The sequence below is a fragment of the Zeugodacus cucurbitae genome, chromosome 3, assembly GCF_028554725.1.
Source record: "Zeugodacus cucurbitae isolate PBARC_wt_2022May chromosome 3, idZeuCucr1.2, whole genome shotgun sequence".
NCBI lineage: Eukaryota > Metazoa > Arthropoda > Insecta > Diptera > Tephritidae > Zeugodacus > Zeugodacus cucurbitae.
Window position 1 is genome coordinate 7,782,022 of NC_071668.1, and position 20,975 is coordinate 7,802,996.

At 34.8% G+C, this 20,975-nt stretch overlaps 1 protein-coding gene across 1 annotated transcript; it reads left to right on the forward strand.

Moving 5' to 3' along the window:
- The first annotated feature begins 1,157 nt into the window (after positions 1-1,157).
- LOC105215247 (P protein) lies at positions 1,158-17,698 on the forward strand. Its single transcript, XM_054227380.1, has 11 exons — positions 1,158-1,878; positions 3,657-4,532; positions 14,378-14,519; positions 14,576-14,811; positions 14,883-15,043; positions 15,102-15,374; positions 15,435-15,754; positions 15,812-15,950; positions 16,119-16,941; positions 17,005-17,098; positions 17,188-17,698. The coding sequence occupies exons 2-11, from the start codon at positions 4,289-4,291 to the stop codon at positions 17,276-17,278; spliced, it is 2,523 nt and encodes an 840-aa protein (XP_054083355.1). The 5' UTR covers positions 1,158-1,878; positions 3,657-4,288; the 3' UTR covers positions 17,279-17,698.
- Positions 17,699-20,975: the final 3,277 nt, after the last annotated feature.

Here is a 20,975-nt window from a genome sequence, read left to right on the forward strand (position 1 = left end):
TAAATAATTAACGACAGTCTAACACGCGAGGCAAATAACACTAACACCTACACATCGGTAATAAAAAAAAAAAAACTTTTTACAACAAATTATTTAGTGAGTTCAATGTAGTGTATAAAAGAGTGCATGTAGTGGTGTTAGGTCAATATTACCAGGACCTTGCTAACGATTGCATGAGAGGATTTGTAAGCTAATGCAAACAGCAACAAGTGATGTGTTGAAAGGTGGTTAAACAAATGGCAAAAAAATTATTTAACATGCAATGTACGTGTTTCCTTTGATAAGAAAGTAAATAATGGTAAGAAAGCTTTGCTTGCCATTTTATAGACAGCTTAAAGCTTTCATTGCGTTATGATATGAAATCTAGCAACTGAAAACAAAATAGTTAGCCATTTTTTGTTTTTAAAAAGCTTTAAAATATCTGTTAAAAAAAGTTGTAATGTAGAGCTTTCATCGGCCAACAGTTTAAATTTACATATTCAAAATCAAGTATTTCTTGCATAAAAATATGGCGATTATGGTTCGAAAAACTGATAAAAACTGAAACTGCTAAAAATTCAAATTAAAGTTTCTTAAAGTTCCTAAAGCAGAGCTTTTGCCAGCTTTAAAGCTTTTTTTGTATAACATATACATATTATATCTCTCACGATGAAAGCTGTAAGCTATATTAAATATAAAAGGCTAGGGAAGTGTTAAAATGTCGAAAGCTTTCTATATAAGTCTCTATTTTTCAATAAAAATGTTCGACTTAATAAAACATCAAATGAAAAATAATAAAACAGTAAAACTAGTTTATTCTGGAAAGAAGAGTTGATACTCCAAAAGATTTCCTCTTCTAAACACAGTGAAAGCTCAGTAGCCTAAACATTATATTTATCAGGAGTCTGCTACAAAAATACATCCACTATCCATATCCATTTAAGTACAAGCTCGCTCAATAAATTTGTTTCTACATCAACTGTTATCGGCCTCTAAAATATATATTAAAAGCTCTATGAATCTACAAGATTTTTATTTGATGCTAATAGCAATATTTAATAGGAATTAAGAATTTTGACAATGAAAAAAGTTTCGGAACCATTGCTGTCACATTGTTTACACTTTCGTGTAAGCTTTTTAAGCAACAAAAGCCACTAAGCACTTAAGAAATTCATTGTCAGTGCCAAGTGTGTATACACACAAGAAAAAAATGTTTTGTTTGTGTGCTCACCACCTGATTGTTTGACAGGCAACACCGGTCAAAAAAACACATGTTGAACTTTCCAAAAGCTCGCTAGCCATAAAAGCTTAAGCACGCAAGCTTTCTAAGGCAATGGAGGTGTGCTAGCTAACAGCACCGTGTTGAAGGCGTGTTTGGACGCTGGAAGCAGTTGGTGACGCTGCTGCTACGCTTCAGCGACGTCCGCACGCCGCTGTCGCGCTCGTGAAGCCTGCGCACATGTGCCGAGCATGCGGCAGGGAAGCACAACACCCACACAACGCCAGCGATACTTGGAAGTGTGCAAACTTACTTTGTTTTGGCGGCAGCGATGCTCAACGCTGCGGCGCTGAAGCAACAGCGACTAGAACGTCGGACACTTAGAAACCGTTGAAATGCTGTGCGGCGCAGCGAATTCAAATTAGTCGTGTGGCAAACGCGCACTGCTAAAGTTGCGGAATTTTTTGGTGAAAATGCCAACGAAGATTTTTTCAAGTTCATCAAACAGCTGTTGAGTCGCGGAGGAAAATTATTGTTTAACGTTATATATGTGTGTGTGTAAATAAGTATGTGTTTGTGATAGTGATATAAATAACTGTAACATCATGTGTGCTGATTACACTTCGATGAAGTGTTTTGCCAGCAGAGAAATACTACTTCATGTGTAGTGATAAGAAAATGTAAATAAATGAAACACGGAAAATTCCCTCTGGAAAGTGAAAGTGAATTCAATGATATATACAATCACGTAACATAAAAATAAATTTAAATAAATATAAATATGTAAAATATTTTCAAATAAACTGACTGACTGCTTACAAACAACATTTTAATCTGCATACAATAGCCTCAAATCCTAAATAAATTGATAAGCCCATTTGAAAAGTCTGTCCGTCCTTGCGGACGTGCGAAAAGCACTTTTCTAACCGAAAACATAAATAAATCACTAAATTAATACACAAAAGGCTGCGTAATGTTTCGTGCATTGCGTCATGACACACGCTTACGAGTATCGAGTGCGAACTATAAGAATGCATAGAAGAATCGTTTTTTTTGTTGACATTTATCACTTGTATCTCATTTGTACCGACGAGCAATTGAAGGCGTGAACCGTTACACCTTCGAGAATGTTAGTTTATTCTTAGCATGTTGAGGTTGGTTCGGTTGGACGATTTTTGTTTTTAGATATTGATTATTGCGGGGGAGACAGTTCTTTTTTTATAAAAAGTAATAGAAATATAAACAAATTTCAAAATATCGGTATAAATATTCCAAAAATGTTAAAAATATAAAAAAATTGAATTCGAGAGGTGTTACTGGTCATTAAAGAAGAAAATAACTGTTGCTGTTGTTTTAAAGAATTTAATGAATAGCAGAAAATGGTGGTGTAGGATAGTGGTCCTTAGTAGGATATAAATTGAGAATATTTCGAATTATCACATTCGTTATGACAGCCATCACATTACGAAGACGGACCGGTAAATACTTAGCCTCACCGCCAGATGGTGCTACTATCGCAATGGGATTTATTATCTACTATCCCGTAGTACAGCCTCGAAGATAGCTACCGGGCCGCGAATTTTGGAAAAATAGAAAACGATTTTAATATTTGGAGGGGAAATCGCGTTGTAATACGCGGATGTGAGTGTCCGAGAAAGCTGAGTTGGTAGGCATCTCCAGAAACTATCTCATGAGTAGGCCATTGGTACAATGGGTGCGACGCTTGCTCATTCCTGACAGCAAGCCCAACCGTTAGACCACTTCACATGAGTATTAGATGCTGTTTAAGTGCAATCCGAAGGAAATTCGATGTCCTTTCGTGAGTTGCCGACGATATATGGATCCACTGATATACAACACATACAAATTGGCCCAGAAAACATTGAATTTTACCCGGTGAACCTGCTGCGAAGAAGATGCAGACTGTTCAATGGCCTGGAGTGGTGAAGGGAATCGCTTTATGGTTTGATATAAATCTTCTACCTAGAGAAGGTCCAACTGATCTGTTATAATGAGTTAATGAACCGATTCGACGTCGAATTACAGTTAAACGGACCCATTCTGCGAAGATAAAGGCGACTTAAATGGCTAAGAACTCCACCATTATCCCCACATTTGCCCTCTGGTCACTTCTTTTTGTTTCCACATTTGAAAATGTCACTCCCCGACTCGGAGGCCTACTTTTCAGACTTCCAGAGAAGATATTATTAAGACTAGTTGGCCCAAACAAGCTAAAAAAGAGACTAAGTTGTTGAAACATTTTTACAAAATTTGTATTTTTTTCTGAACTAGGTACTTATCGGATCGTCCTCGTAAAATTCATATTAAAGTAGCGTTGTTTATATATTATTTAACGGTAAATATTTTATTTTTGTGGATTTTATTTTAAATTATAAACCATATTCTACAAACCACATAAAATTTTATATTTAAAAATATTGAACAATTTAAATTCTAGCAAAAGACCACAACGAAGAAAGCAAATACTAAAATACAGTGTGAAAAGATAAACTAAATTAAATACATAGATATGTACATATAAGAAAGAATAATAAATAAGAATACATGTCATTGAGTGTGTCTAAAAGCAAACCGCCATTGACAGTGTCAGTGGAATTGGAATTGACATTGGCCACCGCAGCGCAAGAGCGCGCACATGCAGCCGAAAGCGCGCGTATCCGCATAGCAAAAAATTAAAAAAAATAAATAAATTTCGACGGCTTTGTCGCTTTTAATTTACTCTACGAACAATATAAACAAAACAAACTATTTTAATTCCATTTTAATTAGTTAAATACACACACACGAATAGCTCAAGCCACCACCGACAACAAATGTCTCATTGTGCTTAACTATTTTAATTGTGATTAAGTGTTAAATAAACAATGCAGCAGCAGTGGTAGCGTGTATAAGTGTGGAGACACAGTGTAGAAATCAACGCAATACTATAAGATAAACCGCCAACCACCCACCCACCTGTTAACCCACCAACTGTTTTTACAAGTGAATCAACTCAGCTGCTCATCATTAGCTATACATTGCTCAGTAGCGCACACGCCAACACACACATTAACAAACACACACACGAACATGGGTCTTAAGGATAAAATACGCGTGTTGAAGAATGGCGCCAGCCCCATACACAGCCCCAGCCATGTTGCGCCCAGCACACCCACAAAGAGTGTCGATCTATTGAAGCCGCATTCCAGTCGCAATCTCATGGCACCGGGCCAGGTCACCGAGCAGACACTGCAGGTGTGGCGCGCTTTGCCGCCACAAATACGACACGATCCGAGCATGGTGTCCTTTCAAATGGAAAATGAGCGCTTGCACGGTGGGTAGACAAAAAAATGCATGAGTGTATTGTTTTTAGAAGTAATTTAGCATGAAACAAAAAGTGCTTTATAAGCAACTAATTGATTGAAGCGAGTTGCAGTTGAAATATTTATATGCTTAGTTTTTCATTGTGGATTTTAATTTTAGAAATTTTAGTGCAAAAAATGCCAAGTTCAAGGGTAAATCGCTTGCAGGAAAAGGCTTTACGCACGTGGGAGCAAATGTGGTTGTATTTTATATTTATGGAGAGCACTATGTTAATTAATCGATCGATATCCAAGAGAAATTTTATTCATGACCCTTATGGACATAACCGGATTTCAGTTCCAAAGTTGTGATATATTAAAAATTTGGTACATTTGTCGATCTCCTTTTTTTTGAATACGAATACAACAATACCGAAATTTCGGGATCCGGAAAAATTTCCTATAAATTCAAATTTTCAAAATTTTTAGTAAAAACAAAAAAAAAATCGGAATACTGAAATCCCGATATTTACTATTAACTCTAATTTTGTTATCTTCGCAAATTAATTTTAAATTTTAAATTCCAACAAAAACAAGTAAGGAGGTCTAAGTTCGGGTGTAACCGAACATTTTATACTCTCGCAATTTATTTATTTAACTTTATTTATATTATATAATACACAATTTGATCCACATATTCGTCATATATAGTGTATAAAGTCCATTGAAAGTTGGAAACCATAATATTAGGTTAGAAGCACCGAGGTCCTCGTGTTCGATATATGGGGCCTTGAAAACCTATGGTCCGATTACAGCGATTTTTAGAAAGGGGCTGCCACACTATAAATGCAGTATTTATGCAAAGTTCTGTTTCGATATCTTCACTAGTGCTTACTACATATTGTAATGTAAACTATTCAGATTGTCTTCAAAGTTCTGGTATATAGGAAGTAGGCGTGGTTGTGAAGCGATTTGGTCAATTTTCACAACATATTATTGGGAGGTAAGGAAGCTATTACAAACCAAGTTTAATTGAAATCGGTCGAGTAGTTCCTGAGATATGGTTTTTGACCCATAAGTGGGCGACGCCACGCCCATTTTCCATTTTGTAAAAAAATCTGAGTGCAGCTTCTATCTGCCATTTCTTATGTGAAATTTAGTGTTTCTGCCATTTTCGTTAGTGAGTTAACCCACTTTTGGTAATTTTCAACCTAACCTTTGTATGGGAGTGGGCGTGGTTATTATCCGTTTTCTTTCATTTTTGGACTGTATTAGGAAGTGGCTAAAAAAAACGACTGCAGAAAGTTTGGTTTATATAGCTCTATTGGTTTGCGAGATATGTACAAAAAACTTTAGTAGGGGGCGGGGCCACGCCCACTTCCCCAAAAAAAATACATCCACATATGCCCCTTCATAGTGCGATCTGTCGTACCAAATTTTATTTCCATAGCTTTATTTATGGCTTAGTTATGGCACTTTATGTGTTTTCGGTTTTCGCCATTTTGTGGGCGTGGCAGTGGTCCGATTTTGCTCATTTTCGAAAGCAACTTTCCTATGGTGCCAAGAAATAAGTGTGCCAAGTTTCATTAAGATATCTTAATTTTTACTCAAGTTACAGCTTGCACAGACGGACGGACGGACGGACGGACAGACATACATTCGGATTTGAAATCTACTCTTCACCCTGATCACTTTGGTATATATAACCCTATATCTAACTCGTTTACTTTTGGGTGTTACAAACAACCGTTATGTGAACAAACCTATAATACTCTCTTAGCAACTTTGTTGCGAGAGTATAAAAATAAGAATAATATTAATAATGCTAATATAATCATAATTATAATGATTATAAATTATAATGATTATAATAATAATTATACTAAAAAATATAATAATTATAATAATGATTATACTAAAAATAATATAATGGTTATAATAATCATTATACTAAAAATAATATAATAATTATAATAATCATTATGCATAAAATAATATAATGATTATAATAATAATTATACTAAAAAATATAATAATTATAATAATGATTATGCTAAAAATAATATAATAGTTATAATAATCATTATACTATAAATAATATAATGATTATAATAATAATTATACTAAAAATAATATAATAATTATAATAATCATTATGCTAAAAATAATATAATGATTATAATAATCATTATGCTAAAAATAATATAATGGTTATAATCATTATACTAAAAATAATATAATGATTATAATAATAATTGTACTAAAAAATATAATAATTATAATAATGATTATGCTAAAAATAATATAATGGTTATAATAATGATTATACTAAAAATAATATAATAATTATAATAATCATTATGCATAAAATAATATAATGATTATAATAATCATTATGCTAAAAATAATATAATGGTTATAATCATTATACTAAAAATAATATAATGATTATAATAATAATTGTACTAAAAAATATAATAATTATAATAATGATTATACTAAAAATAATATAATGATTATAATAATCATTATACTAAAAATAATATAATAATTATAATAATCATTATGCATAATATAATATAATGATTATAATAATAATTATACTAAAAAATATAATAATTATAATAATGATTATGCTAAAAATAATATAATGGTTATAATAATGATTATACTAAAAATAATATAATAATTATAACAATCATTATGCATAAAATAATATAATGATTATAATAATCATTATGCTAAAAATAATATAATGGTTATAATCATTATACTAAAAATAATATAATGATTATAATAATAATTGTACTAAAAAATATAATAATTATAATAATGATTATACTAAAAATAATATAATGATTATAATAATCATTATACTAAAAATAATATAATAATTATAATAATCATTATGCATAATATAATATAATGATTATAATAATAATTATACTAAAAAATATAATAATTATAATAATGATTATGCTAAAAATAATATAATAGTTATAATAATCATTATACTATAAATAATATAATGATTATAATAATAATTATACTAAAAATAATATAATAATTATAATAATCATTATGCTAAAAATAATATAATGGTTATAATCATTATACTAAAAATAATATAATGATTATAATAATAATTGTACTAAAAAATATAATAATTATAATAATGATTATGCTAAAAATAATATAATGGTTATAATAATGATTATACTAAAAATAATATAATAATTATAATAATCATTATGCATAAAATAATATAATGATTATAATAATCATTATGCTAAAAATAATATAATGGTTATAATCATTATACTAAAAATAATATAATGATTATAATAATAATTGTACTAAAAAATATAATAATTATAATAATGATTATACTAAAAATAATATAATGATTATAATAATCATTATACTAAAAATAATATAATAATTATAATAATCATTATGCATAATATAATATAATGATTATAATAATAATTATACTAAAAAATATAATAATTATAATAATGATTATGCTAAAAATAATATAATAGTTATAATAATCATTATACTATAAATAATATAATGATTATAATAATCATTATGCTAAAAATAATATAATGGTTATAATCATTATACTAAAAATAATATAATGATTATAATAATAATTGTACTAAAAAATATAATAATTATAATAATGATTATACTAAAAATAATATAATGATTATAATAATCATTATACTAAAAATAATATAATAATTATAATAATCATTATGCATAAAATAATATAATGATTATAATAATAATTATACTAAAAAATATAATAATTATAATAATGATTATGCTAAAAATAATATAATAGTTATAATAATCATTATACTATAAATAATATAATGATTATAATAATAATTATACTAAAAATAATATAATAATTATAATAATCATTATGCTAAAAATAATATAATGATTATAATAATCATTATGCTAAAAATAATATAATGGTTATAATCATTATACTAAAAATAATATAATGATTATAATAATAATTGTACTAAAAAATATAATAATTATAATAATGATTATGCTAAAAATAATATAATGGTTATAATAATGATTATACTAAAAATAATATAATGATTATACTAAAAAAAAATATAATATATATATATATCTATAAATAATATTATGACGGTAGCTCTACGATAACCTGAATTTATATAGTTTACAGTATTAATTTTTTTTAAATATACAAAGAAATTAATACATCCAACAATATTGTAATTTTCTAACCTTTAAAAGCGTTTTATATTAAATTATAGTGAAAATATTTTTTTAGTTGGAAATTAGCGATTTGTTTGAAGAAATTTACCTGAAAATTGAAAACCCTTTAAAGAGGTTTTATGTCAATGGGCTCTATTAAAATCCATAATAAAATACTCTCAACGAAAAACTAATCAATTAATTTTTTGTTAACTTTTTAACTGAATTTAATATTAAGTTCTTAAAACTCACCCAAAAATAGAAAATAAAGTAAAAAATTACAATTAAAAATAAAATAATAATAATTATTATAATGCTATAATTATGATTATACTGAAAAATATGTATGTATGTGATTGGCGTTGCAACCGTTTAGCCGGTTATAGCCGAATCGACGATAATGCGCCACCTCTCTCTCTCCTTCCCAGTTCGGCGCCAGTTGGAGATCCCAAGTGTAACCAGGTCGCTCTCCACCTGGTCCCTCCAACGGAGTGGAGGCCTTCCCCTTCCTCGGCTTCCTCCGGCGGGTACTGCATCGAACACTTTCAGGGCTGGAGTGTTTTCGTCCATTCGGACAACATGACCTAGCCAGCGTAGCCGCTGTCTTTTTATTCGCTGAACTATGTCAATGTCGTCGTATAACTCGTACAGCTCATCGTTCCATCGTCTGCGGTATTCGCCGTTGCCAATGTTCTGAGGACCATAAATCTTTCGCAAAATTTTCCTCTCGAAAACTCCTAGTGTCGTCTCATCTGATGTTGACATCGTCCAAGCTTCTGCACCGTAAAGCAGGACGGGAATGATAAGCGACTTGTAGAGCTTGGTTTTGGTTCGTCGAGAGAGGACTTTACTGTTCAATTGCCTACTCAGTCCAAAGTAGCACCTGTTGGCAAGAGTTATTCTGCGCTGGATTTCGAGGCTGACATTGTTCGTGTTGTTGATGCTGGTTCCCAGGTATACGAAATTATCTACGACCTCGAAGTTATGACTGTCAACAGTGACGTGGGAGCCAAGACGCGAATGCGCCGACTGTTTGTTTGATGACAGGAGATATTTCGTCTTGTCCTCATTCACCTCCAGACCCATTCGCTTCGCCTCCTTATCCATGCGGGAAAAAGCAGAACAAACGGCGCGGTTGTTGCTTCCGATGATATCAATATCATCGGCGTATGCCAGGAGCTGTACACTCTTGTAGAAGATTGAACCTTCTCGGTTTAGCTCTGCAGCTCTTATAATTTTTTCCAGCATCAGGTTAAAGAAGTCGCACGATAGTGAGTCACCTTGTCTGAAACCTCGTTTGGTATCGAACGGCTCGGAGAGGTCCTTCCCAATCATGACGGAGCTTTTGGTGTTGCTCAACGTCAATTTACACAGCCGTATTAGTTTTGCGGGGATACCAAATTCAGACATCGCGGCGTAAAGGCAACTCCTTTTCGTGCTGTCGAAAGCAGCTTTAAAATCGACAAAAAGGTGGTGTGTGTCGATCCTCTTTTCACGGGTCTTCTCCAAAATTTGGCGTATGGTGAATATCTGGTCAGTTGTCGATTTTCCAGGTCTAAAGCCACACTGATAAGGTCCAATCAGTTTGTTGACGGTGGGCTTTAGTCTTTCACACAGTACGCTCGATAGAACCTTGTATGCGATATTTAGGAGGCTGATCCCACGGTAATTGGCGCAGATTGTGGGATCTCCCTTTTTATGGATTGGGCAGAGCACACTGAGATTCCAATCGTCAGGCATGCTTTCTTCCGACCATATTCTGCAAAGAAGCTGATGCATGCACCTTATCAGTTCTTCGCCGCCGTATTTGAATAGTTCTGCCGGTAATCTATCGGCCCCCGCTGCTTTGTTGTTCTTCAAGAGGGTAATTGCTATTCGAATTTCCTCATGGTCGGGTAATGGAACATCTGTTCCATCGTCATCGATTGGGGGATCGGGTTCGCCATCTCCTGGTGTTGTACTCTCACTGCCATTCAGCAGGTCGGAGAAATGTTCCCTCCATAATCCCAGTATGCCCTGGACATCGATTACCAGATTACCACCTTGGTCTCTACATGAGGATGCTCCGGTCTTGAAACCTTCGTTAAGTCGCTTCATTTTTTCATAAAATTTTCGAGCATTCCCTCTGTCTGCCAGCTTCTCAAGCTCTTCGTACTCACGCATTTCGGCCTCTTTCTTTTTTTGTCTGCAGATGCGTCTCGCTTCCCTCTTCAGCTCTCGGTATCTATCCCATCCCGCACGTGTTGTGGTCGTTTGCAACGTTGCGAGGTAGGCAGTCTGTTTTCTCTCCGCTGCGAGACGGCACTCCTCATCGTACCAGCTTGTTTTTTGTCGTTGCCGAAAACCAATTGTTTCGGCTGCAGCGGTACGCAGTGAGTTTGAGATGCCGTTCCACAGCTCCCTTATACCGAGATGCTGATGAGTGCTCTCAGAGAGCAGGAGTGCAAGTCGAGTAGAGTATTTCGTGGCTGTCTGTTGCGATTGCAGCTTTTCGACGTCGAACCTTCCTTGTGTTTGTTGACGGGCATTCTTTGCTGCACAGAGGCGGGTGCGTATCTTCGCTGCGACCAGATAATGGTCCGAGTCTATATTTGGTCCTCGGAGCGTACGCACGTCTAAAACACAGGAGACATGTTTTCCGTCTATCACAACGTGATCGATTTGGTTCCGCGTGTTTCGATCAGGAGACAGCCAAGTAGCTTGATGTATTTTCTTATGCTGGAATCTGGTACTACAGACGACCATATTTCGGGCCCCAGCAAAGTCGATCGGCCTCAGGCCGTTTGGCGATGTTTCGTCATGGAGGCTGAATTTTCCGACTGTTGTGCCAAAGACACCTTCTTTACCCACCCTGGCGTTAAAATCGCCAAGCGCGACTTTTACATCGTGGCGGGGGCAGCGCTCATAGGTGCGTTCTAGGCGCTCATAGAAAGCATCTTTGGTACATCGTCCTTCTCTTCCGTTGGGGCGTGGGCGCAAATCAGCGATATGTTGAAGAACCTCGCTTTGATGCGGATTGTGGCTAGACGTTCATCCACCGGGGTGAATGCCAGGACTCTGCGACGGAGTCTCTCTCCCACCACAAATCCAACACCAAATTTGCGCTCCTTTATATGGCCGCTGTAGTAGATGTCACAAGGACCCACCTTCTTCCGTCCTTGTCCCGTCCATCGCACTTCTTGGATGGCGGTGATGTCAGCCTTGAGTCGTATGAGGACATCAACCAGCTGGGCAGAGGCACCTTCCCAATTAAGGGTCCGGATATTCCAGGTGCATGCCCTTATATCATTATCCTTAAAACGTTTGCAGGGGTCGTCATCAAAAGGGGGGTGTCTCATCCGAGGCTTTCGTAGATGTTTCATTGGTACTTCGTTTTTATGTGGTGGGTCCCAAGCCCTACGCACAACCGCATAAGCGGGCTTCGCCTTCTCACTTTAGCTCGCCTTCAAACAGATGTCTGTTGGCTACCCAGAGGATACTTGGTCTAAAACCGGAAGTCGTGAGCTGCTTGAACCATGTGGAGAAGAATCGTTTCTGGCCACTCCCAAGTGAATGACAATCAAAAACTTTCCTCACTTGCGTGAACTTCTACACATGATCCCATCCTCCAAAGTTAGGTTATATTAAAAATTAGATCTGTCGATCTCCTTTTTATGTTATCAAAAATACGAATGCAACAATACCGAAATTTTGGGATCCTGATAAATTTAATAAAATTTCAAAAATTTTCAATTTTTATATGAAGAATTAAAAAAAAAATCGGAATACTGAAATCCCGTAATTTTGGGATCCCGAAAAATTTACTATTAACTCTAATTTTCTTATCTTCGCATAATAATTTTAAATTCCAACAAAAAAATTAAGATAGTACAATCTCGAATTTTCGGGATCCCGAAAAATTCGCTATTTCTAAAATAATTATATGTTTATGCGAAATTCAAATGGCGTGGACATTGAAATATTATTGAATTTTGTTAAGTTTTAAGATCTCTATTCCAACAATGATTATGGTATTTCTAAAATTCTATACTTTCTTTGAGTTCTTCTCTTGAGTTAAAAGTTAAAATACAATTGTTCCAATCCCGAAATTTCGGGATCCCTAAAACGTTTTCAAGGATAGAGGGCTTGGCTTCACGTGATCCCTCAAAATACAAAGAAAAGAACACATGACCCATAAAATCGTAAACCTGGCCACCAAAAGACACTGACGCTTACAAAAGGTTATGGAGCAAAGGGTACTGTTCCTACTTTTGTCACAAATACTTCTGATATTTTCTAGGATTCCGATCAGTATATTTTTGAACCCTTGACCAAGTAATTTGTAGTCACTCACTAAATATCGGATGACTTTGACATAAAACCACTTCGCTGAATATTAACTCAAGTATCAGACCTTAAAATAATTCACTTTTGTATCTATCATAAAAGTATTTTGCTGTAAAAATGTCCAAAATGATAATTGAAAGTGAAATATGAGTCGTCCAATACTGGCTGGGAGTTCCCACAAAAAATCAAATAAAACAATTGGTTGATATTTATCAATTGATTGCAAACCTTTTGGCAATTGCTTTTTTTCACTACTCGCTAATTGGAGTCGTTAATTGACGCTCGCATTGTTGTTGTAATTATAAGCGCTACTCTTGTCATCGAGTAGTCAATACTCGATTACATTTTCCACGCGCTTCAACGGAAAACGTCATTCAAATCCACTTCTCACGCATTCATTTGCATTTAGTGAAGGAAGTGGTTAACAGTGATGAGCACATGCCAACAAACAAAATACGAATGAAGGTTAATTATGGCATAAATATCGGCGTTATTGTTCTTTTCATGGACGAGCGACATACAGATGTACATACAAATAATAATATTCATAACAGACAATTGAAGTACATATTTATTGACTTTCTATTTGTATTGGAGCACAGCTGCTCCGTGTCATTTACAGCAAAACTCGAGTGTCCTTATGACTTTGACTCGGATACCCTTATCTGCGCTTTGGAATACTAGATATCGTATTATTTTTATTTGCTTATTTTTGATTTTATTGGATAATATATACTATCGAGTGCGTGTTAACGTTATATAACGGTACTCATATAGTTTGTTTTTGATTGATCGCTGGTATTTTGTGGTGTGTGAAAAACCCATTGACTCCTTCATAGTTTCGACACGCATTTCTATAACTCATATTGTTGGTCATAATTCATATTTAATATTATATATGGTATTTACTTGAAGGCTATAATTACTATTAGGTATGTGGGATTATACAGTAAACATTTGGTACCGTAAAGTAGGCAGTTACACAAAAACAATATGGCTTTGTTTTTTAAAGAAACACATCATTGCTTCAAGGTTAAGTCTATGGTTTCGAGATTAGAATAAATTAGAGATTTAAAGATATCCAAGTTGAAGTAACTAAGAGAGTTAGTTTTTGAAAGGTCGAAGTCCAAATTTATCGAGACTATCCTTAAAAATATATACTGCCTTAGGGGTGTATTTTTCGAAACCAAGCTTTGGACTGTTAGGAATATAGTCTACACCCGAAATAAGAAAACGATTGAAACCGCAGCATTCAATTATATTTTTATTCAATACTTAACCTCTTTTCGAAATCTCACAGGTTCCACAGTGGTTACAGATGATGAGTCCGGCAATCCACATGACTTGGAGTCGAGCTATGAAGACGAACACAGTTTTGCCGATTCTGAATATATAAATATGAGAAAACTGTCACATGGCCATACTACAGGCGATGAACGAAGGTAAGTAAGGATGACTGTAATGTACGACCTAAGTGAGTTAACACTTTCCCGTATAGTACCGATGGCGAATGTACACTCTCGGACATCGAAAATACGACCAACGAAAAGTCCAAAGCGGTTGTGACCCGTGTAGTGGCTAAACAAAAGTCGAAAGAGCGACGCAAACGTGAACGATTGATAAAACGTAGTGGACTGCTGGTATTTTGGGTATTCGCTGCAGTGGTGCTAATGATATTCGAAGAGAAACATTTGTTGGAGAAGACGCTGGAGGTGCCGTGGAACAAAACGAAAAGTGAGTGGAGGGTTCATATACAAATGTATAAAGTATTCAGATGTTCTTACAAACATAAATCCAAACCTTAGATTTCGTGCTGCCCCAGAATCCCACCGGCGATTTCAAACTCAAAATCTTTGGCACATTCAACGAGACCATGCGCATGTTTCACCATGACGATGGGAAATTTCTATTCGTGCAGCCGCAGATGTCGTATTATGATCAAATAAACAACAGAGCGGACTATAAGGTGCGCAGTTAGAATTACTAACAATAATTTGTGGTTACTGCTATTTTATTTCTTACAGAACATCTTACAACCTTGGTTAATACCAATCGTTTCGGAGACACTCTTCGAGGTAGCGCCTGTCGTTTGGCGCAATCAGACCTACGAAATGCCGGACCACGTTTTGCGAAAGTTACAAAAATCGGGCACTACAATGCGCCTCAGCATGTACACCAACGCTGAAAAGGACTTCGCCGTCGAATTGATCTACAATCCATTGATTATAAATAAAAGAATTGGCACACTACTCGCCGCGGGCATATTGCTGATCTTCTATGCGCTGCTCGTATGGGAGGTATAATTTCTGATTCATTGATTAGTTGTGATCAAATATATAATGAGTAATCTTTGTTAGGTTTTCCAACGTACTTTTGTGGCCATTGTCTGTTCCATACTTTCGGTCGCGGTGTTGGCTTGCTTCGACGATCGTCCAAATATGGATGAGATCATCGAATGGATGGACATGGAAATGTTGACATTGCTATTTTGTATGATGATCATTGTGGGTATTCTTGCAGAGACCGGTGTCTTTGACTATATAGCGGTGTTGGCTTTCGAAATATCGGGTGGTAAAATTTGGCCTATGATATATTTTCTTTGCTTCACAACCTGCTTCGTATCGAGTTTTCTCGATAATGTCACGACAGTTATTTTGATGACACCAGTGGCTATTAGGTGAGGTCGTATAAGATTTTTGAAGGTCATACTGTTAATATTTTTTTATTTTTATAGATTATGTGAAGTGATGAGTTTGGATCCGGTGCCGGTGCTATTGGGCATTATCGTACAGTCGAATATTGGTGGTTCGCTGACTCCCATTGGCGATCCGATTTCGATCATTATATGTTCGAATCACTTCTTTGCTAAAAATGTAAGTTGAACAATATGAATTAAATGAGACGGCGTGATAAATTCGGTTGGTCTCGTGGAGCCAATGGAAGAGGAAGATGACCGACCTCAGAATAAAATATAGTGATCTCCCGGATCTCGTCTGTACATGGAATTAGGTGGTAGTATATCTTAATTTCTATCATTTCAGGGCATCACATTCACCAAGTTCGTGGCACACACCCTACCCGGTGTCATCTTGGTTACCATACAGAGTTGCATACACATGCGTATCGCCTTTCGCGATCCACAATCGCTGCGTCTCAACGAACCAAAAGAATTCAAGGACCTACGACGCGAAATCAAAGTTTGGCAACGTGCCGCCAATTCACTCTCCTCGTACTCTAAGGACGCTGACCTCGTGCGCGCCACATTGCACAAGAAAGTGAAAGTGCTAAAACGTACACTCCGCCGCAAACAACGTGGTCTCGACTCGAACGACGCCTACACACATACACTGCAGGAGCTGAAACTCAAGTATCCCATCAAACATAAAATGTTGCTGCTGCAAGCTTGCGCCGCCTTGACATTCGTGCTCGTCTGCTTCTTCGTGCAATCGGTGCCTAAATGGCGCACACTACCGCTGGGCTGGTTGGCACTGCTCGGTGTCATTGCATTGTTGATTGTTTTGAATCGTGACGATATGGAGCATCTGTTGCATCGCATCGAATGGACAACGCTGCTATTTTTCGCCGCCATGTTTGTCATGATGGAATGTGTGGAGCGTTTGGGCCTCTTCGCCTGGATTGGTGAACTAACGAAAAGGATTATTTTATTTGTCGACGAGCGACATCGTCTGGCAATGGCCATAATCATTATATTATGGATATCGGCATTGGCGTCGGCGGTGCTAGACAGCATACCAGTGACCGCTATGATGGTGCGTGTGGTGGTCTCGTTGGTGAGTAGAGAGACTTTAGGGCTGCCGTTGGAGCCGCTCGTCTGGGCGCTAACATTCGGCTCGAGTTTGGGCGGTAAGTGGATGTGTTATATTATAAACATTACTTTTATATTAAAACTGGTATATTTCTTCGCAGGAAATGGCACTTTGTATGGCGCCTCCTCTAATGTGGTCTCGGCCGGCATTGCCGAACAGCATGGCTACAAAATAACATTTACACGCTACTTGAAGTAAGCACAACAACAAACAAATAACATTAATCTCTAACTCTTACTATTATCTCCTTTTGTATTCTTCTCTAATCTCTTCTCGCGCGCAGAGTTGTTTTCCCGCTGATGCTTGGTCAAATTGTTATCATCACCGCCTATCTTATATGGGCGCACATTATCTTCGAATGGCATAACGAGTAGTCGCTGTAAGCAAGGTCAAAGTTCGCCAGCATTCAATTCAAGGCTATCAGCTGTTAGAAGATGTAGTTATACACATACACCTACCTACATACATAAATATAAATAAATATATATTATATATAGTTTTAAGCGTAAATTGCAATGTATTTTTATTGAGAATGCTTTACAAGCGTTTACTACGTGCTCATTAACTTTTAGTAAGCAGATTTTTTCGCTTTTAGAAATTTTATCCAAAATCTAAGCTGAATTTACATACATACATACATACATGCATATGTGTACTATATTACAAATATGTTTGTTCTATATATGAATTTATATGATTTTATTTACTATAATTAAGAATTTATAATATAAATTTTCCGCCCACTACAAGTGGGTTAAACTAAAGCAAATGTTAACAACTTTTTGATTGTGATTTATTGAGCAAATTCTTAAGAATATCTTTATCTGCACTTTAAATAAATATGCAAATTTATCTTATTGTTTGCGGTGGTGTTTATTTTTTTGGAAATTTCTCTGAATTTAGAAAGGTTTAATAAATTTATTGTGGTTATCCTTATCATATATAGGGTGGCATAATTCGATGGCTTCTTATAGAAGGCCTGACCATATGAAAATTTCTTGGTCATCTTTTCGAAAGTTATATTTTTGAATATAATAAAGACGCAATTCAATTTCTGACATAAAAAACCTTTACACAATTTTTTCGAAGATTTTAAAACTCCTAGAATAATACCCTCTAGAACCCATGGGAGGGTTCTGACATTATACAACTGCTTAAGGGTTTTTGGAAATCAATCATCTTAGTAAGAAAGTTCTCAACCAAATACTCTGAAGATATCCAGTTAAGAGTGTATTTCAGGAGAGGATTTTCATATTGTGGGATCGCCTATTTGTCGAAAAACTAAAGTGAAAACGTTATCTCCCTCAACAACCAGGAATATATTCGTTATATACTTACTGTCATTTGAGAAACACTTGTTAGATTCAATATTCCGATACCGAACTACATAACTGCATACATAGACACTTTTTCGAATCAGCTGTTTGTCAAGCAAATAATTCTCACACATGCCTTTCGGTAAACAAATACGAAATGTGGTCGTAATCTTGTGTACACAATACATATGAAAGTACATTAATGTCTAACGTCTGTTTGTATATTATATAATAATAATAATATGTATGTACTTTATCTATAATATAGAGAAACAAGTGTATGCTTCTATGTATAGTAGATGTGTGAATCCATGCAAAACCAAAATTCAAAGAATTTTTTGCTTATATTGCGAAAAATAATTCTTACGCCCCTTTTACTTAAGCATAAATAGTTTTTCGCATAATTTCTTTTTTGTCTTCCTTTGCAAATTATGTGTGTATGTAAATATGTTTGACTCTTGTGACCAAGGCATTTACTTTGGGGTTATTCACGAGGAATTCAATTTGTGTTCCTAAAGTTCAATTCTTCAATTTGTGCCAGAACCTATCATATATAAAGAGCTAATTCGTTTCATTGAGCCTTTTTCTCAAGAAAATTGCTTACTGAATATACATACATATAAAAAAAATAGAAAATAATTCGATAACTAAAATTCTAAAATTGTCAAATTAAGTACAGAAATAATAACACAGCCACACAAAAAAAATTGTCATGACCTGGGGGTCTTACAATGTGTGCCTTATGTTTTTGGGGTCGCTCAATCCGAATCCGAGGTCCATTTAACCCCATCAGATCAGGCTTTGACATAACCAATATGGCGGACAGCGTTTTTAAAATATCACCGGTTACGCTTGAAATTCGTTACTCGCTGGGTTTCAGGGTCACTGATTACGAATCCGGTAAAGTTTTTTTTTTTAATTCAAAATGACAGATCCATATTGGACACTATTTTGAAAAATACATTGGAATTGCTCGAAACTTGTTACTCGGGGATTCTCGCGTCGCTGATTACGAATCTGAATTATAATTGGATCAAAATCAATTTTCTTCCGATTTTTCTAAGAAGCTCTTTCATGACAGAAATATACTCGGATATTCGACCATATCTACCGAAAAACGGACGTAATATGACAAAAATATCCGTAAGTGTAAATATGGATCGTTCGGAATGAGTTCTCGACCGAAATTGAGCTGGTTGTGGCTCGTCAGATTAACAGCGAACCACTTAGACGAGTTCCTGGGTTCCAATGAGAGTAATTCGATTAAAAAATATTGCTTTTCTGTTAGGTTCAATCAGATTTTTGCATTAATTTTTTTATAATGAAGATTATAAGGCTTGTTTTTAAGAAAATTGTATGATTTGTGAATAACCCTATTACTCTTCCGCGTGCTTATAAAATGAAATCAACTTATTTAATGCATTGGCATAAATAAATAAATGGTATATGGTATTTACATATGTGTTTCTATATGTGCAGTACATACAGTCTATCATTTAAGTAATGGTACACATTTTACTAACGGACAGAGTAATCGTCTTATCCTATCAGTTTTCAAAGGTAGCAAGTATTAGAAGATAATTCTTTATAAAAAATCGTCCAAATAAGTATAAATCTCATATAAATATGAATTTGTTGAAAAATATATTTTCTAACGTATAATTTTGAGATCACAAAAATGTAACTTTTTTTTATTTTAAGACACGAATTCATTATATATTTCAATATACTTATTGAGTGTATTCCTTATATATCTATATATTGTTTTAGGTTCCATTTCAAAATTCTGACCATATACTTTTCTCACACACTATTTCTAGATACAGCCAACTTAGAACAATAGATTTAAATGCCTTCAAATGCTAGAAGGTAAACAAACAAGCTAAGAAAAACACATATTTATGGATTTTGACACGCTTTTCGGATTTTCATTGCCTTTTCCATGTGCCTCACACCCCCACTTTTAGCATTTCTTTTTTCTATTTTTACAACAAAACGAAAATATTTCCTGCTTTCGCTGGCAGTACATGGATTTCTATACATACATATATGCATTTACATATGAAATGCTCATGTTTATGAATATAGTATATTCTCATGTGTATTTACTAAGCACTTTTGTTTTCTTCCTATTTATAAACGTTTCGAAGAGAATATACACACGAGCATGTAGTTACACCCACAACTATTTATGAAACAAACAAATATTGTATGTGGTACATAAGTATATTTCATATTACTATTTTGCGTGCGTCCAAAACAATTTAGTGGCAGCGGACAGCCAACCAGCCAACCAACCAACCAAAGTCAACGAAACTATTAGCAAGAGTCCATGCTGTCGAATGCCGCTGATGGCAGTGGCTCTGGCCAAGAGTGTGTTTAGTCTGTCATGGCATTTCGTTGGCGAAAATTCTCCACAGAATTCGTGTCCGTAGCGTGTGTTTCGAATAGTGATTTCCGTACAAAATCCTCTAAGTTAGCGCGTCGCGCAGCTTTGACGCAAGTGATGCAGGGATTTTGGAATCGAAAACGAAATACGCAAATTTTCGCGGTGAGTTGATTGAACCACGACGCGCGCAATTGATTGATACGCCTATTTAAGTTGTATATATGTAATATATATAAATGAGCTTATCCAACAACAACTGCAAAAATAAATTTGATGAAGTGCAACAATTCGTAAGTGGCGTAAGTGATTTGTGTATTTTTGGGTGAAAAGTGTTGTGCTAATTATTAATTGATGTGTAAATTTTGT

Coding starts and splice junctions, on each gene's coding strand:
- LOC105215247 (XM_054227380.1), top strand. CDS start 4,289: ATGGGTCTTAAGGATAAAATACGCGTGTTGAAGAATGGCGCCAGCCCC. Junction 15,044..15,101: donor ACAACAGAGCGGACTATAAG/GTGCGCAGTTAG, acceptor TATTTCTTACAG/AACATCTTACAACCTTGGTT. Junction 16,942..17,004: donor ATTCGGCTCGAGTTTGGGCG/GTAAGTGGATGT, acceptor ATTTCTTCGCAG/GAAATGGCACTTTGTATGGC.